Source organism: Ziziphus jujuba, chromosome 11, assembly GCF_031755915.1.
Source record: "Ziziphus jujuba cultivar Dongzao chromosome 11, ASM3175591v1".
Classification (NCBI taxonomy): domain Eukaryota; kingdom Viridiplantae; phylum Streptophyta; class Magnoliopsida; order Rosales; family Rhamnaceae; genus Ziziphus; species Ziziphus jujuba.
In genome coordinates this window covers 27,962,809-27,990,212 of record NC_083389.1, presented here as the reverse complement: position 1 = coordinate 27,990,212, position 27,404 = coordinate 27,962,809, and the positions used below count along the sequence as shown (strand labels likewise).

Here is a 27,404-nt window from a genome sequence, read left to right as displayed (position 1 = left end):
AATCCATACCGGTTTGTCTTCCATATTTAAACTTTTTATTATTTTTTCAAAGCAAGTTTACAGTCTAATATGTCAAGAGTATTAATGACTATTCTGTAAAATTAGCGTCCCAAATCAAAAAAGTTTAAGAACAATTTTTCTCTCCCCTTGAGCAACTATATATAACTCTCTCTGCGAGGAATTTCATGATTTAAGCTGTAGCCAAAAGGACAAATATATATATATATATATATATATATAGTAAAAATGGCTAATTTTTCTCTGTTTCTAGTAGTGTTCTTGTGTGTTGGTCTAAGCTTGCATGCAAATGCAAAGCCTAGTGTAAAGATAACAAAAGAAGTTGTCAACCAAATCTGCTCCAAATCCATAAACCCTTCATTCTGTTTTAATGTCCTAAATTCAGACTCCAGAACTGCCACTTCTGATCTCAAAGGGCTTGGTCTGATCACCATCAACGATGCACAGACCAACTTAACAGCCAATCAGAATCTGATTAAGTCTCTTAGCAGCCAAGCAACAGATCCAACGCTGAAGAAACGCTACGATGAATGTTCAGACCATTATGATGAAGGTTTGAGTGATATCCAGGACGCTCTTCAGAGCTTCAAAGGTGGAGATTACCAGGCTGCCAATATTCAAACTTCTGCTGTGTTTACTGATGTTGATGACTGTGAACAAGCCTGGGCAGATCCACCTGCAGACCCTTCTCAACTCCCCAGTAAAAACAAGGATTTGAAAAATCTCCTTGACATCACTTTGGTCATCACTAATCTTTTGTAAGGGAGTAATACAAAATGGTTTCCCCTTCAAAACAAAGATTATATGCCATGCTACTCAACACAAGGTTACCGCTTTTGAGATCAATAAGATTGAAATAATAGTTTAGTTGTTTTATTTTGAAAAGTTTCCAAAAGATCAATGTTTAGCCAATACACATTAGTGCCAAATGAGTAGCGTTCCTTCATAATGCAATTATGATAAAATAGTGTTATTGTTCCCTCTTTTGTATGCATTGAGAATCTAAGTTTCTACAGACTACTGTAGATGTTGGAATTGTTTTGAATATAGACTTCCAAGTTAACAACCTTAATACAAGCTTTAGGCTTTTACTTAAGCAATCCAAGATTACCAACATGTAAAAGATTATAATCATATAATGACGCTAAAATCCTTAGCAACTAGAATGACACGAAGAAATCAAGATACAAGCAAACTGTCTGCATGAAATTCAGATATGATTTCTTGATCTTATTCAATGAAGCAGATCCACAAACTTTTTAATTTACAAAGTTCCATTCAGAGTATCTGGAATCGACCTTCCAACTTAGACATGAACCGTAGTGGGTTTGTAGTCAATCAAAACGAATTTGTCCAAGCAAGCAAGGAATAGATTTGCGTATTCAACATGAGCAGGATGAGCTACATACTCTGCGACACCCTCCGTACTCTCAAAGGTTGATTCAAAAATATGCGTGAAGCCTTGATGCAGGTTTTCATTGCTCACATCCTTTCCCCTGTCATACAATATGACACATAATTCAATTCAAGGTAGTCTCCACAGAACTTAAGAACTCTGTTAAGGCCATTGAAACCCAAATCATAGACGTTCTTCCAGAATTAACTTCAGCATTTCGATGCAATTTTGTGAATATAACTCATCTAATCAGTAATCACCAAGCAGAGTATAGAGATTAGATACTAGTTTATAACCAAATCAAATACAAAAGGAAAAAAAAAAAAAAAAAGGGTATAACAACATATCTATAACAACAACATTAAATAGTGAAATGTGCATTTGACATATAAGATATAATCGTGATGAGAATTATTATAATACCACTAGAGATTCTCTGATGAAATGAAAGAAGCAAGTTCCAATTTGGTGAAACCAAAGGGCATGAAGATCAAAGGATGAAGCCTGAGTCGCTAAGGCCCCAACCAAGCTTATCATAAGAAATCAAAATAAAGCAGATCCTTTTGAGAAGATTAAGATTACACAATCTTGTAATCTAGTTTACTTCATCTCTTCTCATTTGTTCCTTTTGTCTTCATTTATAACATCAGCTACCTAAACTTTCTAGACAATGAACTGGGTTTGGATTATTAAGAGATACCCTTTTCAGTCATCGTCTCAAACAATCAAATTATAATCACAAACACAGTTGGATCTCATCCAAATTGAAAGTGAGTAATAAAGATCCGACCCATGATAAATTAATAATATACCATTCATTCCCAGCATAAAACTCAGAATTTGATTGGCAAATCAGAAAGTACAGAGGGGGGGAAAAAAAAAAAAGGGAAAAAACCAAAGTACCAGTGGAAGGCTTTCATGGGTTCGATGAGATTGACGAGATTGGCGTAGTCCTTGATGAGCTGCTGAATCCGGTCCTCAGAGATACCATCTTTGAACTTAGCAAGCAGTACATGCTTCACCACTCCCTTTGCTTCCTCCATTTCTGGTGTATATTCTTAAGCTGAAATTCGCTCCCTATCCAAAGTCTCGCCTTTCTTCTTTCGACCACGGACTACAGACCCATAGACCAAAATCCTCCCCCTTCGAAACAAAGAAGCGGTGCCGTTTTGAGTTCTTCACCCAACCTCAGGAAACACGTACGATTTATTTATTTATTTTTTTTTTAAAATTTCTATTAAAAAAATCAAAAAGTTCTTTAATTTATTATTGATGTTCCCTTTCAAACTTATAAAAATGAATTTAGATCTCATGTCGATTAAATTAACGTGTCATTTCTATTATTATAATTTTTTAAAGGTCCTTAATTAATATGCATATAGACAGTCTAAACATAAAATGACAAATAATATGAAACTTTTTTTGGCTACTACTTAATTTTCTTTCATTTTCCTTTTTCTTTTTTATTAATTCCTTTTTCTATTATATATATTTTTAAATCATAAGTTAAAACTTTCATGTTTCAATAGGGTTTATGTAACTTAAAAACAAAAAAGCATTAGATGCGTATAGCCTGGTATTTGAAATCTCTCCTCCCCAATTTACCTAAAAAAAATTAATAATAAGAGGCTCATGTTTATACATTTTTTTCCTAATTTTTAGTACTAATTATTAATTACTTAAAATTCTCATAATGAAAAGGTTGATATATACTCTAAAGTCAAATTTCTTTTGCTCATGCATACTAGATCTATTATAAATAAATTTTACATTCTTAATTACCGTTCCTCATTAAAAAAAATAAAAAAAAAACAAAAATGAAACCTTCCTCATTAAAAAATAAAAATAAAAACCTTTATTTCACAGCTTCCAGATTAGCTTTTTTTTTTTAAAAAAAAAAAAAAAGAAGAACAAGAAGAAGCAGGATTTAACATATAAATTTTAAAAAAATTAAAAATAAAAGGTCTACAGGATAGAAGGAGAGTGAAAAGAAAAATAAAAAATAATAATAATGGAGGAAATAAGTATTTTATACTCACACGTGAATGAAGAACTTTACATAAAATCTCAATCAATTATCGACATATATATATATTTGTTTGATTTCAACTTCAAGGTATTGAAACAATCTATTGCTAATCAGAAATAGAATCAGAAGTAAAATTCTTTTCTACTTCAATTTAGTCGTTTTATATGTACCAATTTAAAATCCCTTAATGCTCCACATACATATATCATAACTAAAGAAGATATATATCATTTTATATCTTGTATACCATATATATGATTATCCACTCCAAATACAGACACTTGTATTACAAATTTGCAATCCAATATTTTTTTTTTATATTCTTTCCTTTAATTGTTATAGAAAGGTCGGAGCCAAAGGCCATAAATTGAAAATATCCAAATTTTGCGTTATATTATATGCATAAAAGATGAAACCTTCATATCGTTTATTACCGCTCGATATATCAGTTTATGGAGATCGTTTCTTCAAACACAACATTAGAATCTTATTACCAGAGAAAAAAAAAGCAGCTGGAATAAATGCATACTGCCATCCAATAGTCAGTGATAATTCAACATTACATGATAGCCTTAAAAATCAGAAATCCAAAATCCTTTAATAGATAATTAATCTTTGTAATATGTATAAGAAAATTCTCAATTATTATGTTTACAAAAGGATATATAACAATGGTTAGACTTGCTAGTGCCATGCGGTGCAATACATTGCAACAGCATGGAGCTCTCATACATATATCACCATGCGGTGGTACATGCATGATAGTTCTCCATGTAAGACACTTGCTGACGAAGCCGTGAACTCTCAAAAAGTTCTTTTCATTAGTATTGCCATTCCAATTTCATTTAATTTATCAAGCATTATTAATTTTGATAATCCTTAAACTGTATTCATAATTGAACTTTGATCCTCGAAGCTATTTTGTTACTTTAATTTCATTGTTTCCTTAGACTCAAAACCAATAAAAATTATACTAAAAAAATAGAAAAAAAAATTTACCCAAAAAAAAGAAGAATACAGGTAAAAGGACCAAAATGCCAAAAAAGAAAAAAAAAATCAAGGATTAAAGTGCAATTATGATTATAGTTAAGGTACTTAGATCCAAAAACCCATTTATTAATGGAAAACATGTATTTGCCTATTTCACTTTATTTCATGTGCCAAACAAAAATCAAGATAACCAAACTACTCTTATTGGACAAATAAGTAAATGTGAATTTGAAATGGAAATATAATAACATAAAGATATGCAAAGGCGAATTCAAAAGAGAAAAGCATATTGGATAGATTCGAAAATACATAAAACAGTCATGACAAACTCCTTGTGGTTTTTTTTTTTTTTTTTTTTATCACAAATTAAGAACCATGACAAACTGAAACCTTAATATATAGTCGATGCTTTATTCGCAAATTGGGTTGGTTATATACCATATATACTATTGTATATAAACACAACCCATTACACACTTCTTAGCTAGTGTCTTTTTTTCTATAGTGACTAAACTAAAGCACTAGCTGTTGAACTTCTCTCTATTTGTATATTAGTATATATATATATATATATATAGTTCATGGGTATTTGATCATCTCCAATTCAGAGAGTGAGAGATGACTTGGATAAACAGATAGATATCCTTAAGCAGCAGAAGGAGCTTTCAATTGGTGATCAATATTGCCCTTATCAGACAATGCAGAAATGAAGGGTCCAAGCTTTACATGTTCTTCAGCGGCAGCATCCTTGCTAATGCTGTTGTTGTTGTTGTTGTTGTAATCCAAGGACTCATCCAAATATATTTCCCACCACTTGTTCACCAGCATCTTTATGTCTTCTCGGTCCATATTCTCTTCCTCTCCAGTAAATCTCCATGGCTTTGATCCCTATATATCAATTATATTCATATAAATAATAATAAGAAAGGAATTTATTATAAATTGTACATAGTAATTGAGAAGGAGGTAGATTTGGATATTAATTAATTAATTAGTTAATTAATTAATTAATTAATCACATGAGCATACATACCGCAGCACAATAATGGACAACCTTGACTTTATCAAGCTCAATGTTCTCAGGGTGGCGCCAAAGCAAAGCCAAGACAAGGTTGTAAGCAGAAGAGATAGGCTTGTATCTTTCCCTGAAGAATATGTTCAAAAGGTCCTGCATGCAATTACACAGTCATATATATATATATATATATATGATTGATTAACAAAACTAAATTTGTAAAATATTTTAGGTTAAAAGTAGTAGTAGCAGTATAGTTATTAATTAACCTGCTCAGCAAATGAAGTAGGAGGGTTGAGTTTGAGGGCTTCCAAGAGATCATGGTAAATAACAAGGTCAGGCTCGTAAACAAACATGCCGGCATTGAAGTAGAGCGGTGGTGGAGATCCCAACTCAGGCAACCACTTGACCTTGTCAGGGCACTGCTGGCAGTATCCAATCTTGTACTGCGGTGAGCTACTCCATGTCTTCTCGCAGAAGCAATCCATGGCCGCATAGAAATACCCATTTGGGGACTCGAATAGATGATCTATATTCTCAAACACTTGGATATCCCCATCCAAGTATATCATCTTCTCATACTCCACAAACTGCAAAATACACATATATACATATAAACATATATTCATTCCAAAAAAAATTAAATAAATCAATTTTCTTGTTGACGAAGCAACCAAAATAACAACAACTTAATGGTTATGATATGAATTAATTTTATATACCTCCCAAATACGAAGCTTGGAGTAGTTGATGACATAGTAAGCCATGGCAAATTGGGTCTGGTTCTCAGGAGGATAAACGGGCTCAATCTCACGGACAATACAGCCTTGAGATCGAAGAATCTCGCGGTGCTCCTCAGGAACATCAGGAAGAATAGCAACCACTAGTGGGTATGGAGTGTTGGTCTTCCTGAGACCCTTAGCAAGCCCAACCACTCCTTTCACGTAGTCTCCATTGCCAGCCAAGAAGGTCACGTATGCCTTCTTCGATGGTGATGATGATTTGTTGTTCTCGTTGGTCGTAATCTCCACCGGTGACATGATTGATTGAAATTAGAGAAACAAGGAAGATTATTTGAATATATCAAACAATCTTATAAGCCAAAGGGAAAAGGCTTTTTTTTGGTTTTGAATAACAAAGGGAGAGGAGGGGGGTGTTTATATAGGCAATGGAACGGAAAGAATCGGAATATTGGAGGAAAAAAACGAAAAAAAAAAAAAAAAAAAAAAGAGGAAAAATGGAATCTGGGACGGTGAAAAAGTGGGATGATAGTCCATGTTTTCTACAAGTGGCATGCACTCGATTTCGTGGCCTTCTTTCACCTTATTTGTGACTCATTTAAAGCGCTCTCTATCTTCTTTTTTTTTCTCCCTCTATTGTGTCTATTATTATATGTAGAAATACTATCAAACCAACTTCATATTGATTTAATTTCGAGGATAAAAAGTCATCTTTTTCTTCTTCTTCTTCTTTTTTTCCCCCCTCATTTTTTAAGGTTTATAATCTTCATATATCCTATTAAAACAAAATGTTCGCAATATATCAAACAAAAATTTATATATAATCAAAGATTATGATACTGCATATATCTATAATGTTGCTGCTTTTTCCTTTTTCTGGGTTCTTTATTTAGGTGGAAAAGACAAGTTCTTTACTTGTCTGTATTAAGCATTTAAACCCAATTTTATATAATGTATATATCATCTTAACTATATATGAGTTTAAGCGGTCGGATTTTCAGAGATTTGCCCTTATATACGAGAATCTATTAATTATCTTTGTTACTTTGTAATCAATTTCTCATTTCCTTTTAGAGTAAAACTAAATAATTTTCGTTTATGTAAGATTCTTATTTATATAATCCTATTAATCATGCTTTGGCCAGAACACTTTCCTTTTTAGGACCTATAGATTTATTTATTTATTTATTTTGGATTTTGTTTTTTTTTTAATAGATATATATGACCTATAGACAGGAACATATACTATTAACAAATATGGAAACTGGAAGAAAAAAAAAAAAATATATATATATATATATATTGGCCTAAAAAAGATTGCATCTACGCAATTTATGGCACGTGGGTTTATTTAGATGCATATATGGTAAATACTCCGTTAATTATATTTCATCAAATCTCTAATATATATTTTTATTTAATAAGACAATAAGAGATTATTGCCTTAAGTTTTCGTTTCCTTTTTTTCATTTTTCTGTTAATCGGATCAGCATCAACATATTTCCCATTTTTCTGATAATATTAGTAGAATATTCTCCAGTTGAAGAAGTAAATATAGATTATACCTTTGCTTTCTGTATAAATCTTAGAATATTTATCTTGTATTGTACTACCTATATTCATTTTACATATCAAATAGAGAAACTACATCTTTATTTAGTCCATGGATAATATAACATATTCTTAAACTTTTTTCTTAGTAAAACACATGCAATCAAAATTATTGTGCCAAACGTGGGTAGTTTTAAACTACGTACACATGTAGAAAAAGAAATATATAGGAGACAAATCATTTTCTGCTGTTCAAGGGAAGAGATTTTTTTTTTTTTTTCTTTTCCTTGAAGAATAAAAATTTGTATTAAAATAAAAAGTTGGTTGTTTTTCTTGGTATTTTCATGAAAAAAGCAAAACAACAAAGATAATATTACTTTTGGTAGAAGAATATATAATCCTTTTTTGTTTCAACTTATACAGAACAAAAAGTTCCACACGGTACAAACACTATGGAATATACATGCATATATCCACTTAATAAATTAAGCTACCTAAAAAGTTATACAACATCTTCAATGTCGTTTATTACAGCTAAATGTAGGAGTTATATATGAAGCTTTATATATGGAATTGTATGATCAGCAGGGAGCTAGCACTTTTGCTAGACAAACATTAATTGATTTGGAAATCCTAATTAATTTAAAGTAGAGAAAGACAAAAAATTAAAATGAGAAAGTAGAAGATAATATATAGGCCATTAAAATAAGGCATGAGCTGCTAAATAGATGAGGATGAGGATGACTATGACTACTAGTAGTGTTGCGGTGTCCAAATGGTGACAATCTCAGATGCTGGTCGAGAAAACAAGGTGGTGGTGGAATTGGCAGATGGAAAATGCATTATTTTGAAAAAAGATTGTGTCATTTTCCGTTTGGATTCCAACAGTTTCCAGACACGGATATACTCTCCGTGTTGTGCAAACAAGTGTGCAAACTGACATTGTAATTGGAATCTGGCATCCACCTTTTTTTCAGTTTCTTTTTATTTTTCTGTTTGGAAAGGTGGAAAATTTTGCAGAGAGGAAAAGGAGAAAAAAGCAAAAACTGTTACGTGTGTATATAATTGTGTTATATACGTGGAGAAATGGGATTTGGTAGGTGCTGTGAGAGTGTATTATTGACTGGTGTTGGTTTTTGAGATGGGGAAATATATGATATTATATTATACCCAAAAATAAAAAATAAAAAACAAGAAAAGGCCAAGCTCAGGTGCGACGATTTTCGTCGGATGATCGGACCGTTGCGATGGCCTGGAATCGAACCGGGTCTGTACCGTGGCAGGTTACTATTCTACCACTAGACCAATGGTGCTTCTTCTCAAGTTTACTATTTCAAAGAATATTCCTTGCCTGTGAAAGTAAAAGAAATAAATGCCAGTTAATTATATACATCGAATTCTTTAAAAAAAAAATTTTTTTTTCCTTTTTTTGGATCGGATTGAACTCTTCAACTAATTATTTCTTGTTTACGTATTCTTTTTAGTATGTACAAGAAAATTTTTTATATATATTTTTGAGTTAGTAAGGAATTAATCGGTAAAATTATATATCGTTTGATGGATAAGTGATCTATGTGAAATGTGAGAATTATTATCATGAACACTTGGATCTTCCATTTAAAATGAATGGGGGGCCGAACTCTTGAAGCCTAAATAATAGAAAAGGCTACTCACTCATTTGGGCATTGCGATCTCGACTTTGCAGCGATCTCAACTTTACAGCCCAGGAGAAAGAAGCTCATTGGGTTGTCCACAAAAATGTAATGTCCATGGAATATCTTATATAGGACCCATAACAATTGCATCCGTTTTAACTAATTAGCACTAAATAAAAAATTGTAACGATCAACCTCAGTAGTCAGGACATCAAATTTAAAAATACAACAAAGAGTCAACAAAACAAACTAAGAAATTACAAACCTCAAAGCCCTATAAGAATATTCCATTCCCAACTTATGAACAATAAACTATGCAACCGTTTGTGTCGCAACAGTGAATTAGATTGGATTGGATTGGACTATTGAAAGTTGTATCCAATTGTATTCAGCTAAATTTAAAATACTCCAATTTGATTGATCTCAAAAAAAGATTCGTTGTTAAATACTCTAATCCAATCAAATCCAGTCCTATAACACAAATGGGTACATAATGTGTTGTCCAAATGCAAGAGCAAAACCTCCGTTTGCAAATAGGTGAACCTCCTTTTGTGTAGAAATACATATATCTTCTACATAAATGTAATTTAATTATAATATGTTACATGATCCCAAAACATTTCCACCTTTTCTTCACTAATTAGCACGAAAGAAGGATTTTCTAATAATCAACCAAAAGAAAAACACAGATGCCAAATTTAAAGATGCAACAACAGAGTCAAAAAATACACTCGCAAATAGGCAAGCCTCCTTCAACAAATAGACAACAATGGAATAAAAGTTACCAAGAAGTTAGATTTCTGAATTTACCAAGTTTTGCGCCTGAACTAATCACAACTCATATATCATCTACAATCAAGCCAGGTAACTTAATCCACCAGGGTAAAGGAAAACTCATCTCCAAAAGGCAATATTGCAAGAATTAGGTGAATTACCTTGGTTAATAATTCACAACTCGTAATTTTTACATTACTGCAATATGTGTAAAAGTTAACAGTAAAGTATTATATCTGTACAAAAGTCAATAGCTTAATTAAAGTTTCATACTGCAAATCATAAACCTGTTAAAATAACAATATTCCAATCAATCACATAGGAGTGTTATGTACAAAAAATTCATTAAATGTCAATACAAAAGTTTATTAAATGTTATTACACACCTTAATGACAAGAGAAAATTGTACTTCAAAATGCATGTGCTGAGAACCACAATGGGAGTGTAGAGCTATTCTTCATAGAGTACATCTCTTTCCACACCCGACTCTTGCCATGATATACCAATACCTGCTTGTGCGTTGCTAAGAAAACATATTCACCAATTTGACTAATTGGAAAGATGCCTGCACAAGTCCTTTAATACACCTGAGACTCACCCTATCCACCAAATGCCATTCTTCTTTCTCATAATTCTTCAACACAAAGATTTTCATCCAAATATCAGAAATCTGGATCACAGACAAGCAACCATCTGATTCCAACAAATAAACCCTATTTCTAGACCCATAGCTCACTTCCTCTGGCAGTGACATCTTCCTCCAAATGTCACAATCCAAATCAAGCACAAGTATGGACGAACAACTGCCTGTCAACCAATGAAGTGCCCTATTGACAAACACAACTTGGTTCATGTTCATGTGTGTGAACTAATCATCTTGAAAGGAAACAAACTTCCTCCATTTGTTGGACTCAGAATCAAATACTAAACATATTAAAGCTCCATCTGGCCTATGACTGAAAGTCCGGTGATAACCGGCTAAAACCAGATTAAACTTCTGAGTAGACAAATCACAGGCCAGACCCACTAGAGTGGCCTCACCATCTGGATAAAATCGGGTCACAGGCCTCTCTCTGCTCCTCGGAAGGACCTTGAATTCACACATCATAGGAATTCACACGCCCTTCTCAGGAATGCTAGAGCAACACAGCAGGCCATTATAGGAGGCTCTCACCTTTACTTTATCCTTTAAGAAATTTAAGGAAAATTTAGAAAAACCTCTCTTATTGTCAACACAAATTAAACGAGGATTCGATTTTGATGATCAAAAACCTCTACCAGCAACATGGAGTTCTTAGCAGCTACTTCATTATAGAGTTGAATGAAATACCTGTCTGAATATAACCTATACCGTAGTGTACATACAGTCTTGCTTCTAAAAAGTGACTTAACAGGCAATCTAGCTAGAATTTGAAGGACAACTTCGTCTGGGAAAATCCCATCTCTTTGCGAATTTCTAATTCAATTTCAACACATTCTAAAGGAAAAAAATTTGAGATACGCAGTTGCGAAAAATGAAGAGCACGATTCAAAATCTCCACTTAGCCAGATGAGAATTGAGAGATAGGTATCCGATCAAACTTCATTCGATGCACATTGAACAAGTGAAATTTTCGTTGCTTGGATTCAAAATTCTCCATTTCTTCAAATCTCCTTTGAAAATGTAAGTCCTTGAACGAAAACAAAGATGGGATTTGAAAACGAGATCGTTTGTGATTGTAAACTGGTAGATACAAAAGAAGAATAAAGTTGGTGGGATTGGGAAAAAGATATGGGACTTGCAGACGAAGAACATTGAAAAAGGAAGTAGAAAGTTGTTTACAACTAATTGCAAGTGAGGAGAATCGAATACAATAGGGATGATGTTGTTTAAAGATCTATTAGACAGAATATGCCCCTATTTTTAGGTTCTTATGACCAACTTGCCATTATTTTTTGTTTTGTCTTTTTCTGTCTCTTTTTGGTCCACAACTTGTTTGGGCCTGTTCGTTCGTTTTCTATCAGTCAGCCCAGTAGGATGGCCTCTCACCCAATTAACCACTGGGCCACAATGTGATGAAATTTGGCAACAAATTAGGCCAAACACACAAAGGAGAAGAGAGGGTTAACAGAAACCTCGTCAGAGATTAGGCTTAAATTAATAACCTCAAAACCAAAATTATTAGACTTTGTTTTAATTGAAAAGAAGATGCCCTCTAGTCTATCATTGAGGATCGGATATTCTCTAAATAAGCGTATTATTTCACAAGTCTTACGGGTAATCATTTTTTTTTTCAATTGTATTATTCTTGTGGAAGAACCTTGTATGGTATAAGACATGTAATTATTTTGATGTACCAAAGAAAAAAGTAATATGGGTTATATAAAGCAAAAACCTGATACATGATACATAATTATACACAAAAATCGATGTTCCTAGTAATAGCAATCAGGGCCACAATTTTGGACCAAAAAAAGTTCCAAGTTTTTAGCTGGAAGAAAACAACCTGCCTAACGACCACATGGCCTCCTATTCTCATTGGCAGGGCATTAGAAGAATGTGAATACGTGAAGCAAGTGTAAAGAAATTTAAATTTCGAGGAAAAAAAAAATATATATTTTCTTATATATGGCGGGGTGTTATTAGTTTTGACCCACATGCAAAGCTTACTTAATTTATATCTAATTAATTAATCCTATAGGTGAAAAAGATAAAAAATATATATATATATTATGGAAAAAGCATCACTTTCAACCAGACGTAGTGTTGTATAAATAATAATAGGCCATAAAGAGCAAAAGGCGATAATTCTTTGAATTTGATTGTTGAATGTGAGATAAAGGAAAAAAGAAACCATGTCTAGGAAAATCTTGAGCACCCCACAACCACAGAGATAGAGAAGCCAAGCAATGTCTCTGCCAACAGCAAAGATGTAGGCCAAAGCAGAGGTGTACCATGGGAATGAAATCTGCAGGAAAATGTTCACTTTGTTGTTGATATAAAAGGGTTTGCTAGACGGCTTTCTCATCATGGAAGACATTGAGGAAGCTGGATATGTAAAGGAAGTTGATTTTGTATGGCTCAAACATAAGAAAAAAAAGGAGCACAAGTTTGATAATATATTTGTATGTTATGACACTATTATTACTGCTAATTTGCAGCCAAACAGGATTAGGAACTTAACTAGTGTCAAAGCCAAAGAGTTTTTGATTTGGATCACTCTCAATGAAATTGTTGTCAATGATTCTTCTGCCAAGTTGATCACCTTCAAGACGCTGGCCGGTTTGTCCAAGTCTTTTCCGGTATCAGTGTTTGAAGAGTCCGGAGATGGAGAAGGAAGCTAAGGTATTATCAGAAGGAAGGCAAGCAATGGAGTACAAGTGTAATCAAAAATAAAATGAAGAAGTATCTGTCAGATCATTTATATTTTGATTATTTTGTAATATTATGATGGGCTATTGTTAATGTATAGAAAAGTATAGCCTTCCTTTTGCTATGTGGATGACACATGAGAGATCATCAAAGAATATGGTTGAAGCTATTTACCCTGTCAAAATATGCTCGACTTAGAAATACCCAGAGACGCTCACATTCTTCTCTCTCTCTTAATGTTCTATGCAACCAAATTATGAAAATTTTGGAAAATGACATTTACAGAGATACATTGCCAACCAAGCTTTCCAATTTGAGGCTCCTAAGAGAAAAATGTCATGTTTCTTGTGTGGAAAAGAGGACATAAACTGATGTTATTTCCAAGATCAATATCATACCAACACCTTAATCTTAATCGTATACATTAGACATTCTGTCATCGATCATTCTAACGAAACATTTTCATCTTTCAAATTGAACTTTGGTTTCATCAAAAGAAAAAATGCTTTCAGATTTGTTAGAATTGTATATTTACATAATCATTCAGCATATGAAATAGCAGCTAGGATTTATAAAATAAATTTCTAAAGTGGTTATCATTGGTTGATTTATAAGGCTATCAACAGAGAAACATTTTCCTTACTAGAAGAACACCAAAATTACATAAAATATTTATACTTGGACACCTATTCTATAGGGTATATAAAGTCATGCCATTTGAGCATCTATCCATTTTCCATCTATTCATTGTTGATACGGCCTCTGTTCGCAGACACACTCCATGGGGCATACGAAAGTCATGCCTTTAAAGTAGCTATTCATTTTCCACCAATCCATTCTAGATGCGGCCTCAGTTCACAATGTTCGAATTCCAACAACTTGTTTGACGTAGCAAAGAAAACTGTGTACTTTGAGCAACGAAGAATTTTGTATATACAACCTACCCACCATCCATCGTTATACCAAGCATCAACTCTTTCACCAAATATATAAGGGTAGGCATGTTGAACGACAAGGGGACAAGCCTTATGTCTGAAGCATCTTTCTCTTCTTTCAGGAATTCAGTTTCATCATCTGTTTTCAATGTTTGATATTCCACCAGAACATTGTCATTCTCTAATATTTCCACAATTTTTGCAATGTACCATTAAACCCTTGTAACCTTCTTCATCACTTCTGACCTCCACTGTTGTCCCCTTGCTGAACTTTCGCTTAATGTCCTCCATCTTCAAATTTACACCATCAACACATTCACTTGAACTCTCCTGCACATGAATATTCAAGTTCTATATATGTGTATATTTGATAATTCAAGCAAATCAAAGACATTATGAGGAGGAGAACAATTTATTTTGTAAATCTAGTAGTGGTATAAGACAATCTTAGAAGACTATTATAAAACAATTTTACACGTTCAGCTAGCCCTAAATCCAGCTTTCACCAAATAATACATATTAAACCTAGCTACATATTTCACATGTCATGCATGACTCATTTGCTTGTTTTTCCATTACCTCTTGCCAACGAAACAATTGTAATTTGTTTGTCATGCTTGACTCATTTGCTTGTTTTTCCATTACCTCTTGCCAACGAAACAATTATAATTTTTTTGAGTTAAACTTTTACATCTACATCATATGTTATAGTAAAATGGTTTTGGCAGTAATACTGGTAAAAATTTATCATTATCAATAGAAGGTCACAATGTAAATGTTTCTAACCTTATGGATTCTCTATGTCACAACATGCAAGAAATAAAAACTGTCACATAGAAGTTTGAAAACCAGTACCTCTTGAGCCATGGACCATTTTCCATCTTTCCAGCCTTGATGAGGCCTCAAATTTGAATGTTCACATACTATCCGCTCCTTTGTAGGTTTGAAAAAGACAACATACTTTGAGTCACCCTTAACTTTTGAAATCTCACCCTCCTACCACCCATCGTTATGCCATGCATCAACTTTTTGTAGAGTTTTATAACGGGCAATTGATGGAACTGGAAGGGAAAAGGCATGATATGACATGCATCTGCTTCTTCTCTCAAGGGTTGGATCTCATCATCTGCTACCAAGTCACGGTATTCCACTAGAAACCTATCAATTCCAACTGGGCCAACAATTCTACCAACGTACCAAGAACCCTCATACCCTTCCATATCACTGGTAACCTCCACCATCATCCCATTTCTGAAGTTTGCCACCAATTTTTTCCTGCCGACTGTAGTTTTAAATCTTATATTTCTAGGCTTCACTTCTATTCCAGATGACTTTTTCTGCAATTCAACCATCGTCCCATTTCTAAAGTTTGCCACCAATTTTTTCCTGTGAGATGTAGTTTTAAATCTTATCTTTCTAGGCTCCACCTCAATTCAAGATGAGTTTTTCTACAATTCATGCATTCTAAATTAAGCACGTATGTACAAACCATGTAGGCAATAAAGCATACCAAAGCTAGGTTCAACAGGATTAAGAGAAAAATGGTTTCCATAAAAAGTAATGTCATTAATTGGATTTTATGATACTTATTGAAGACAAACAACAAATAATAATTTAAGACATACAATTTCACAAAAGCTTTAGAAGTTTAAATTAGTTATCTCAAGTTTTGTTACCAGCACAGAGATTTGGCAACTACAATTGACTGATAAAAATCGGTCTATGCGTGAAACCGTTATTAGTCATCACAGTTAGCAATCTCTTTGTTGACTATTTTCTTTTTGAACAAAACTAAGCACTCAATCAGTAAAAAGATATCCCCATTACTTTCAATCTAAAGAAGTTACAGATTGTCCATAAATATCCATCCTACCAATATTATCAAATAGCTCCAACCTGAAATCCTTCCTTTCCAACTTGGATGAGTGGCAAAGCATTTTTAAGTATTTTAAATACATAATAACTTAATTGAACAAATATTTAAACAACTAGGACAAGCTTTTATTAAATAACAATAGGAATTGACAAACAAAATAAAGGAACAGAAACAGGGGAATATAGAATTCAAATTGGAGTTTAGAGATTCTACCGTCGCACCCATCAATCTTTCAATTTGCCAACAAAAAAAAAACCCACAGCAAAAATATAAAGCATTTTATAAAAAATTAAAAAATAAAAAATCTAGAAATCACCATGGACTAAAAAGTAAAAATTATAGTGTGTGTAAAGCAAAAATTCTAAAACAAAAACGCCGACTAAGAGTACAAAACCTTATCCACCCATCAATTGCAAAGCCCAAGTTAAAAAACTTCACAATCAAACCCGGAAAAAGACGTAACATAAGTACAGAAAAATGCATGCATGAAAAGTGAAATTGAATAGCACCAACCGTTAATTAGAAAATAAAAATTAAAGAATAATAGTAATAAGAAGAAGAAGAAGAAGAAGGAACCTCTTCTTGTGTTTTGAGAGGTGGGACTAAAAAGCGATTGTCCCAATCAGTATGAAGCCGCAAATTGCACTGTTCACAGGCAATTTCTTCACTGTCGCCATGGAGAATAACCAAATACTTAGAGTTCTCGAGGATATCCATGATAATACCACGGGACCAGCAATTATCATGGTAAGCGTCCACAATGTCACCTAATTTGAAAGGCCGGTTGAGCTCCAATGGTGGAATGGACCTCACATTCTCAAGATCAACGAACTTCCAGAGACGTTTTCGGGCGTCGGAGCGGGACTCCGTGGTGTCTAAAACACTTTGGTACTCGACAAAGATGAGGGACTTGTTGCTAGCAGAAGAGTGAAGCACAGTTGCCAAGAAGTAGGGACTAGCATAGCTCTGGCCCGGGTCTTCCACGACCTCCACTTGGTCGCCTTTGCTGAATTGCGAGTGTGACATTGTGTGTGGTTTGGCTTGGATATAACCCTAGGAGAGAGTGAATTGATAGACACTGACAATTTTACTGCTCTCACTAAATCGTAATCGTATTCGTACGGAACAAAAATATATGTATTCCAATTCTTTAGAATTTAGAAGAAAATGTATGGACACCCTGTATATTCTGCTGAGATTTTTTATTTTTATTTTTATTTTTTTCTTTTTTATTGGTTACGGATGGATTATGTCATAAATAACAAATACAAAAGAAAAAACAAAAAGAAATTTTTATTTTATTATATAGGATATTTAATAATTATTTTTAACCGATATTGAATAAATATACAAGCTAGCCTTTTGAGCACAATTCACTTTGCATGAGATGGAAATTGTACAAGTCCTCAACTATGATTTTGGAATGCATAACATCAATCTCATCCTTACAATATAATATTGTTAAATTACAAAATCTCATTATTACAATCAAAATTCATATATTGTTATATCTATTTAATAGTTAGGATTTTTAAGATTTCTCTTAATTAAAACCTGATACCTTTATATTTTACATAATTACATCTAAATTTCTTCTGACAAAACTTCATCCATAAAAGTGTATCATCTCTATTATATGGCAGTTAAAATTACTTAAATATCCCTTATATATATTAATTAAATATGCATTTTGATTGATTTGAAAAATAAAATTTTTATTTATTAGTAGTTGGGTTTCAACCTTTTCAAATTAAAAAAAATATATTTTTCAAATCAGTGAAAATCCACGTTTAATTAATATATACAAGGAATATTTAAATAATTTTAACTGCCATATAAGAGGGATGTTATATTTTTATGGATGAAGTTTTGTCAGAAGAGATGAGAATGTAATTATGTAAAAATGAAGGCATCCGGTTGTAATTAACTGAAACCTCAAAACTGTGCAGTGTAATTAACCCTAATAGTTAATAGTAATACAAAAGGATAACTAATAAACAAAACTGTGCAGTGTAATTAACCCTAATAGTTAATAGTAATACAAAGGGGTAACTAATAATAGAATTGAAACATTACACAATTAAACTGAGAAAATAAGTTGAAAGTATACCGTGGCATCACATCCTTGGCGCAATCATACACTATATTCAATAACATTGAACCATTTAATCAAAAAACTTATTGTATTTATTATTGAACGGTCTATTATTGGTTATTCTAAAGAAGTTTGTATATACATAACATATATATTATGGTCAGAAATTATGGGTGGATAGGGAGATGATGACCGGTGAGGAAAGAATGAATGAGGGAAAGAGATTCACTGGGTTTGTTAAGAGGCACCAAATGACCTGCTCCTCTCACCGTCACAAATGTTAACCCTTCGTACTCCAATATTCTCCCTCCAACCTACAATTCATATCAGTATTGGGTTTTTATTTTTGGGCTTGAATGGGGGAAGAATAACCAACATACATAAGTGGTTCTTTTTACACCACCAAATTAACATTATGCACACTCTTACCATGGAAGATAAATCGAGTCTTTTGAAAAAATTAAATTAAAGAGTGTATGAAGTCTAAATGGTCTTTCAAATAGAATATTTCTATAAAATATTAATATTCTTCATCTGTATAAAATAATGTTAACCTGTTGGTTGTGGTACCAAGAACGCCAAGGAGATTTGAGAGGCAGATGTAGAGCCTCAACACAGTATCTAGATCCAATCACTGGTACGCTGCCATCTGCATCCCCACTGTTAGAAAATGGGAAGATCAAATTTCAACTAAAAAGACACAGGCATGCCAACATTTACATGTGAGTCAATTTATATTTTCAAAAGAGCATATCGTATATTTATTCAAAAAGTATATGGTAAAGAGATAACATGTGAATTGGATCACTCTAATCTGAAAACCATGACTTTGTTTCGCAATTACTTTTTTCACATCCTCATAGCTTCATGAAATGCCCACCTCAAAATAAAAATGTACTGACCTGTAAATCCATATTTTTAATCCACCCTCCTTGAGTTTGGTGTAGATTGGAAGGACAGAAGAAACAGTAAAATTGTATGCCACCGAGATTGAATCACTAATAGAATTCAAGTATACATTTATAGATTAGAATTGGATTATAACTCACAGATGAAAAAAACAGATAGAAGGAGATTTAAAGAAAAAATATGCATTACTTGCAGACTTTCCATTTGACTTGAGATCTTCCATCAACGTTTACATGAAGGGAAGTTTGGACATCCAATCGATTGAAATATTCTTCTGCATATGTGGAATAACAAGGGTCATATCCTCCAAAGATTCTCATCTTCCTCAGTCCATAGCTATTCATAACCTGCAAAGAAACAAAAAAATTCCCAAAATCCTTAATTAATTTCCTTCGTCCATAATTAACATGGCAAAGTGATAAATATAATCTTAAAAAAGTAGAAAAAAGACCTTAGTGAGTGATTCAGTATTGTTGCTATCGTTTTTCGCATTATTGTTTTTGATAAGACATCTTGGGGCATAAATATTGTAGATGTCAATCTCTCTATATTCTTCAAAGACTTGGCTCATGGCTTTGTTACATTCTTCAGACCAAATGGAGAGCTTGAAATCACAGACTTGTTTGGCTTTTTCATACAGTTGATCTGATATCACTGCATGACTCCATGCATATTCTAGCAATCCCTTGTAATCGTAGTAATCATCTGTTTCTGGATTTCCCACCTGCATGTTTATAAATCAGATAGCTAGCTAGATCCATATACTATATAAACTATATATATATGTATATTGTTCAACAGACTTACTATAAAGCCTTTGAGATTGATTAGAGGGTATTTAGTTGTATCTTTGTTTCGATCATATACAAGTTCCGCGAGTTGAGGAACATAATGACCTGCAAAATGTAGAATACAACTTGAGATTGGCACACTAATTAATTAATTAAACTCGGTGAGTGTGAGTTGTGAAGTATAAATATACTAGTTGATGATGATCACCTGCATAACTCTCCCCTGCTATGAAGAAATCACGAGTTTTGAACTGGGGAAACCTTTTCAACCAGTTTACTAAGAAGATGTAGGCATTCTCAGCTATTAATCAACCAATTAAACAAGTAATTAACATAACATGGATGTAAATTATAATTATGAATGAAGAACATTAGAATTACAGGAAATGGTGTCCTCAAATTTGGTGAAGTCAGAAGATGTATTGGAGTAAGAAAATCCAACTCCAGTAGGAGATTCCACAAATAACAAATTGGCTTCTGCAGAATAAATATATGAAAATTTCAAACTTTAAGGACAATTTCATATGGATTATAATAATGTAATTAGTAGTTTCAAGACAAGGAAAATAACAAATCGATTAATGGAGGAGAACCTGTATTCCAAGCAAATTCATTGAATTGAAGGCCAGTGCCATTTGCACTAACTCTGAGAGGACCCAACTCTACAGCTGCTCCATATCCAATTGATGAACAACCAGGACCTTAATTTGAAGACACAAATTAATTTCGTCATGAACCAAGTCACATATATATACGATATGAAATTAGTACATCTATATATGCATAGATATAGATATATATATCTATATATATATACACCTCCATTAAGCCAGAGAAGGAGAGGCTTAGAGTCAGGTTGAGAGAGTGCTTCAAAGAACCAGTAGAAAAGAGCTCTACCATGATCTTGATTGACAGTGATATATCCTGAAAAGTGGGAGATTGATGGACTTGAAGGTTGCCCTGGTAGATTTATTACTCTGTCTGACGATTCCTGTGGCTGTGAGGATGGTACTTGTGGGTGTGTTTCTGATGATTCAATGCAAATAGAGTGATCCAAAACATTTATTAATATGACGCAGAAAACAAAATTCTTATTAATTCCAACAAAATTCCTCATCTTTCTTAACTTGTACAAGCATATATTGCTTTCAATCTTATTTAATCTATCTAAAGTATATAAAACTATAAGTCTTAATGTGTGTCTGTGACAGAGTGTGTGTGTGTGTGTGTGTGTGTGTGTGTGTGTGAGAGAGAGAGAGAGAGAGAGAGAGAGAGAGTGAGAAAGAGAGAATGCGGAGTGAGAGTAAATGGAGGTAAGATTTCTTAGAAGCTTGAGTGACTACCAACCGCACCATAAGTGACGAAAAGCATTGCAATATAATTGTTCCAACGCCAAATAGGTTTGACCAACTTGATGTCTGCTGATTTTGAATCTATGATAATGCCCACAAACCAATTATAATAATTTATAATTTTTTATGTAAAATATATGAGGACTGCAATTTGATTGGTTCTTCTTGGTCATTTTCCAAGGCCAAAGTTGGTTTGGATGCCAGTTGCCAAAACTGAATTAATCTTCCACAATGTGAGATCGATTATGCATGACATTCTTTTTATTTTATTTTTTAATGTAAGATCTGTCTTTTTTATAAATGGTGACAAAATTGATAAGATATCGTAATGAGTAATTGCTAATAATATTTTTGTAAAAATATATTTTACATGATTTAATATTGATAAAAGGAGTCTAAACTCTTTTAGTCAATTTAGTTAGGTATGGAAAAATCCACCAAAACAAAATGATTACTTTAGAAAATTGACCAAGATGGTTACTCTTATTGACAGAAAAATAAAGGCATACTCTTTTTTGTCCTTATACATCTATATATCAAAAAAATTATTTTTCAGTTTTTAAAGTTGAAAATGTTATGAATATGTGGATGTTATAACTCCCCATGTCATAATAACTGTGTAACCCCTTCTACATCATTATTAAAATAATTATTATTATTATTTTTGTAATATATGTAACCTTGACTTATAATTGGTTTAACATCAACATCCATCAACATTATGTACAAATATACCCCCCTATAGCTTATAAATAGAGACTATGAAGCAATAGAATGACACGCATGATAAGGTAAGAATATATATTTACATTTTACCTATTCTCTACTGTGCTCTATATTATATTCTTTACATATTTTGTTAACGAAAAAGAATAATTTATATGCACATGTCATTTATTTTTGATTTCTTTAATATATATAAACAGTTTCATACAAAGTTGTAAATTCACTTTTCTAATTATTAAATAGCGTATTCACCAACAAAAAAAAAAATTATACAAACAGTTATTTTCAAAGAGCTTTCAAATATATATATATATATATATATATATAGTAGTTCTACGATACAGATCAGTCCATATACGGATGCATCCAAAATCGATGTTTTTTTAATGAAAATGTTAGCTTTGCTGTAAACTGTACACATAAAGCCTACTCTTTCATCCAAAAAGTATCAACTTTAGATGCTGTCCGCATGATAGAATTACCCATATATATATATATATATATATATATATATATATATGTATAATTAAAAAATTCTAAATACCAATTAAAATATAATTACAAAAAGAGTAAAACTTAAAATCAATTGTTTGTTCTCGACGTAACCAACACTTCAAAGTTTCCATCTTATCCAAATTACTTGGCAAACAAAACCAATCTCAATGGAGTTTCCTTAGTACCACTCAAGTATACAGCAAGCAAGTCATTGTCATCGTATGAGTCGCATATATACCATAAAATTTACATTCTTTTAAGGGGATATTGAACCAACCATTCAAACAATGGGATCCAATATCAAAAAATCACTTTGTGGGATTTCTGGGAAAATCATCTTCAAGGGAGACTTTCACCATTCTGGAAATAGTGAATTCAGGAAGGCTAGGCTTGTTGAGAAGAGTCAATTTTTTCATACTATATTGGCCTCCCTTTAACCTGCACTTAATCTTCCAAGACATTATATCATATTCGGACAGAGTTAAAGACTGATTTAAATTATTTCATCCACTACGAATGACCTGAAGCATAATATTCTCATCCAATCAGCAAAAATAATTGAGAGAGATTATGCATCTGCCACTGATTAGTTCTTTTAACAGATAAAGTCGGTAGAATTATGCAAACTTGGTTGTTGTTAGATTACGTTACAGATTGGAGTTGATGTACCTTATATATATGAGTTCTAGAGACTGACCTTTGGTGGTAATGTAAGAGGAAGCATCCACACAGCCATCAATATGTCATTCGAGGCTAAACTCAAAAGGTTGAAGAACCAACAGAGGATCATCCTTTTTAAGTTTCTTTTTCCTCTTTAGAGAGAAAAAAGGTTGAAGAATGAATCTCGATAAACAACTTAATGGATCTTGAAGACCTTCCATCTCATAGTGTCCAAACCGCCAATCCCGTTCAATATAAAGTCTCAGTATAGGTTCGTCAAGGCCAGAGACACTCATAGAATATGCTTGACTTAGAAATACCCATAGATGCTCACATTCTTCTCTCTCTCTCTCTCTTAATGTTCTATGCAACCAAATTTAAGAAAATTTTGGAAAATGACGTTTGCTGAGATGCATTGCCAACCAAGCTTTCCAATTTGAGGCACCCACGAGAAAAGTATCCTGTTTCTTGTGTGGAAAAGAGGACATAAACTGATGTTATTTCCAAGATCAGTATCACAACAGTACATTAATCTTAATCGGATAGATTAGACATTCTATCATCGATCATTCTATGAAATATTTTCATTCTTCAAATTAAACTTTGGTTCTTCCAAAGAAAGAACGCTTTTAGATTTGTTAGAATTGTATATTTACATAATCATTCAGCATATGAAATAGCGGCTAGAATTTATAAAATAAATTTCTAAAGTGGTTATCATTGGTTGAATTATAAGGCTATTAACAGAGAAACATTTTCCTGACTAGAAGAACATCAACATTAGATAAAATATTTATACTTGGACACCTACTCTATAGGGTATATAAAGTTATGCCATTTGAGCACCTATCTATTTTCCATCTATTCATTGTTGTTATGGCCTCTGCTCGCAGACACACTCCACGGGGCATATAAAGTTCATGCCTTTAAAGCAGCTATCCATTTTCCACCGATCCATTCTAGATGCGGCCTCAGTTCACTATGTTCAAATTCCAACAACTCATTTGACATAGCAAAGAAAACTGTGTACTTTGAGCAATGAAGAATTTTGTATATACAACCTACCCACCATCCATCGTTATACCAAGCATCAACTCTTTCACCCAATACATAAGGGTAGGCATGTTGAACGACAAAGGGACAAGGCCTTATGTCCGAAGCATCTTTCTCTTCTTTCAGGAATTCAGTTTCATCATCCGTTTTCAATGTTTGATATTCCACCAGAACATTGTCATTCTCTAATATTTCCACAATCTTTACAGTGTACCATGAACCCTTGTAACCTTCTTCATCACTTCTGACCTCCACTATTGTCCCCTTTCTAAACTTTCGCTTAATGCCCTCCATCTTCAAATTTACACCATCAACACATTCACTTGAACTCTCCTGCATATGAATATTCAAGTTCTATATTGGTGTATATTTGATAATTCAAGCAAATCAAAGACATTATGAGGAGGAGAACAATTTATTTTGTAAATCTATAGTGGTGTAAGACAGTCTCAGAAGACTATTATAGAACAGTTTTACACTTTCAGCTAGCCCTGAATCCAGTTTTCACCAAATAATACATATTAAACCTAGCCACATATTTCACATGTCATGCATGACTCATTTGCTTTTTTTTCCATTACCTCTTGCCAACGAAACAATTGTAATTTTTTGTCATGCTTGACTCATTTGCTTGTTTTTCCATTACCTCTTGCCAATGAAATGATTATAATTTTTTTGAGTTAAGCTTTTACATCTATATCATATGTTATAGTAAACTGGTTTTGGCAGTAATACTAGTAAAAAATGATAAATTATCATTTTCAATTGAAGGTCACAATGTAAATTTTTCTAGCCTTATGGATTATCTATGTCACAACATGCAAGAAATAAAAATTGTCACATAGAAGTTTGAAAACCAGTACCTCTTGAGCCATGGACCATTTTCCATCTTTTCCAGTCTTGATGAGGCCTCAAATTAGAATGTTCAAATACTATCTGCTCCTTTGTAGGTTTGAAAAAGACAACATACTTTGAGTCACCCTTAACTTTTGAAATCTCACCCTCCCACCACCCATCGTTATGCCATGCATCAACGTTTTGGAGAGTTTTATAATGGGCAATTGATGGAACTGGAAGGGAAAAGGCCTGATATGACATGCATCTACTTCTTCTCTCAAGGGTTGGATCTCATCATCTGCTACCAAGTCACGGTATTCCACTAGAAACCTATCAATTCCAACTAGGCCAATAATTCTACCAACGTACCAAGAGCCCTCATACCCTTCCATATCACTGGTAACCTCCACCATCATCCCATTTCTAAAGTTTGCCACCAATTTTTTCCTGCCAGCTATAGTTTTAAATCTTATATTTCTAGGCTTCACCTCTGTTCTAGATGACTTTTTCTGCAATTCAACCATCATCCCATTTCTAAAGTTTTCCCACCGATTTTTTCCTACCAGATGTAGTTTTAAATCTTATCTTTCTAGGCTCCACCTCAATTCGGGATGAGTTTTTCTGCAATTCAAGCATTCTAAATTAAGCAAGTATGTATAAACCATGCAAGCAATAAAGCATACCAAAGCTAGGATCAATAGGGTTAAGAGAAAAACAGTTTCCATAAAAAGTAATGTCATTAATTAGATTTTATGATACTTATTGAAGACAAACAACAAACAATAATTTAAGACATATACAATTTCACAAAAGCTTTAGAAGTTTAAATTAGTTATCCCAAATTTTGTTACCGGCACAGAGATTTGGCAGCGACAATTGCACGGTAAAAATCGATCTATGCGTGAAACCGTTATTAGTCATCATAGTTAGCAATCTCTTTGTTAACTATTTTCTTTTTGAACAAAACTAAGCACTCAATCAGTAAAAAGATATCCCCATTACTTTCAATCTAAAGAAGTTACAGATTGTCCATAAATATCCATCCTCCCAATATTATCAAATAGCTCCAACCTAAAATCCTTCCTTTCCAACTTGGATGAGTGGCGAAGCGTTTTTAAGTATTATAAATACATAATAACTTAATTGAACAAATAATTAAACAACTAGGACAAGCTTTATTAAACAACAATAGGAATTGACAAACAAAATAAAGGAACAGAAACAGGGGAATATAGAATTCAAATTGGAGTTTAGAAATTCTGCTGCGCACCCATCTTTACTTATATTGCACATAATCTTTCAATTTTCCAATAAATAAATAAAAACCACAGCAAAAATATAAAGCGTTCTATAAAAAATTAAAAAATTAAAAATCCAAAAATCACCATGGACTAAAAAGTAAAAATTACAGTGTGTAAAACAAAAATTCTAAAACAAAAACGCCAAATAAGAGTACAAAACCTTATCCACCCATCAATCGCAAAGCCCAAGTTAAAAAACTTCATAATCAAACCTGAAAAAAGACGTAACGTAAGTACTGAAAAATGCATGCATGAAAAATGAAATTGAATAGCACCAACTGTCAATTAGAAAATAAAAATTAAAGAATAATAATAATAAGAAGAAGAAGAAGAAGGAACCTCTTCTTGTTTTTTGAGAGGTGGGATTGAAAAGCGATTGTCCCAATCAGTATGAAGCCGCAAATTGTACTGTTCACAGGCAATTTCTTCACCATTGCCATGGAGAAGAACCAAATACTTAAGAGTTCTCGACGATATCCATGATAATCCCACGGGTCCAGCAATTATCACGGTAAGCGTCCACAATGTCACCTAAATTGCAGGGCTGGTTGAGCTCCAATGGTGGAATGGGCCTCACATTCTCAAGATTAACGAACTTCCGAATACGTTTCTGGTAGCTGGAACGGGACACCTCGGTGTCTAAAACACTTTGGTACTTGACGATGAGGGACTTGTTGCTCGTCGGAAAGTGAAGCACGGTGGCCGGGAAGTAGGGACCTCCAGAGCTCTGGCCCGGGTCTTCCATGACCTCCACTTGGTCACCTTTGCTGAATTGTGAGTGTGACATCGTGTTTGGTTTGCCTTGGATATAACCTTAGGAGAGAGTGATAGACACTGACAATTTTACTGCTGT

General features: G+C 33.1%; 5 protein-coding genes, 1 long non-coding RNA gene and 1 pseudogene across 9 annotated transcripts; 1 reads left to right on the top strand and 6 right to left on the bottom strand.

Annotated features, from left to right (window-relative positions):
* Positions 1–78: 78 nt before the first annotated feature.
* LOC107433334 (pectinesterase inhibitor) lies at positions 79–903 on the top strand. Its single transcript, XM_025066981.3, has one exon. It carries the CDS (start codon positions 247–249, stop codon positions 778–780), a length of 534 nt encoding a protein of 177 aa, XP_024922749.2. The 5' UTR covers positions 79–246; the 3' UTR covers positions 781–903.
* Positions 904–1,203: 300 nt separating this feature from the next.
* Positions 1,204–2,557, bottom strand: LOC107404672 (stress-response A/B barrel domain-containing protein HS1). Its single transcript, XM_016011653.4, has 2 exons — positions 2,318–2,557; positions 1,204–1,514 (listed from the first exon to the last, which is right to left on the bottom strand). Exons 1-2 carry the CDS (start codon positions 2,455–2,457, stop codon positions 1,325–1,327), a joined length of 330 nt encoding a protein of 109 aa, XP_015867139.1. The 5' UTR covers positions 2,458–2,557; the 3' UTR covers positions 1,204–1,324.
* Positions 2,558–4,703: 2,146 nt separating this feature from the next.
* LOC107404674 (galactinol synthase 2) lies at positions 4,704–6,595 on the bottom strand. Its single transcript, XM_016011655.4, has 4 exons — positions 6,171–6,595; positions 5,718–6,038; positions 5,467–5,601; positions 4,704–5,321 (listed from the first exon to the last, which is right to left on the bottom strand). The coding sequence occupies exons 1-4, from the start codon at positions 6,486–6,488 to the stop codon at positions 5,079–5,081; spliced, it is 1,017 nt and encodes a 338-aa protein (XP_015867141.1). The 5' UTR covers positions 6,489–6,595; the 3' UTR covers positions 4,704–5,078.
* A 3,960-nt stretch (positions 6,596–10,555) lies between these two features.
* LOC107404668 (F-box protein At5g49610-like) lies at positions 10,556–11,809 on the bottom strand (annotated as a pseudogene).
* A 2,233-nt stretch (positions 11,810–14,042) lies between these two features.
* LOC107433333 (uncharacterized) lies at positions 14,043–17,400 on the bottom strand. The gene is made up of 3 exons (XR_007238497.2): positions 16,909–17,400; positions 15,312–15,842; positions 14,043–14,786 (listed from the first exon to the last, which is right to left on the bottom strand). It is a non-coding gene; the product is annotated as an uncharacterized LOC107433333 (long non-coding RNA).
* A 786-nt stretch (positions 17,401–18,186) lies between these two features.
* LOC125419498 (serine carboxypeptidase-like 33) lies at positions 18,187–21,464 on the bottom strand. Of its 4 annotated transcripts, none has more exons than XM_060812782.1 (10): positions 21,025–21,464; positions 20,721–20,828; positions 20,509–20,604; positions 20,336–20,428; positions 20,144–20,232; positions 19,788–20,060; positions 19,526–19,683; positions 19,330–19,425; positions 18,982–19,087; positions 18,187–18,741 (listed from the first exon to the last, which is right to left on the bottom strand). In XM_060812782.1, the coding sequence occupies exons 1-10, from the start codon at positions 21,242–21,244 to the stop codon at positions 18,595–18,597; spliced, it is 1,386 nt and encodes a 461-aa protein (XP_060668765.1). In that variant the 5' UTR covers positions 21,245–21,464; the 3' UTR covers positions 18,187–18,594. The 4 variants fall into 4 exon arrangements, 3 of the variants coding, with proteins under 3 accessions (XP_060668765.1, XP_060668764.1, XP_048321639.1); XM_060812781.1 differs by having other exon boundaries at positions 18,190–18,741; positions 20,336–20,404; positions 20,947–21,464; XM_048465682.2 differs by having other exon boundaries at positions 18,191–18,741; positions 20,947–21,464.
* A 2,752-nt stretch (positions 21,465–24,216) lies between these two features.
* LOC107433332 (protein AGENET DOMAIN (AGD)-CONTAINING P1) lies at positions 24,217–25,958 on the bottom strand. The gene is made up of 2 exons (XM_060813053.1): positions 25,277–25,958; positions 24,217–24,746 (listed from the first exon to the last, which is right to left on the bottom strand). The coding sequence occupies exons 1-2, from the start codon at positions 25,286–25,288 to the stop codon at positions 24,279–24,281; spliced, it is 480 nt and encodes a 159-aa protein (XP_060669036.1). The 5' UTR covers positions 25,289–25,958; the 3' UTR covers positions 24,217–24,278.
* Positions 25,959–27,404: the final 1,446 nt, after the last annotated feature.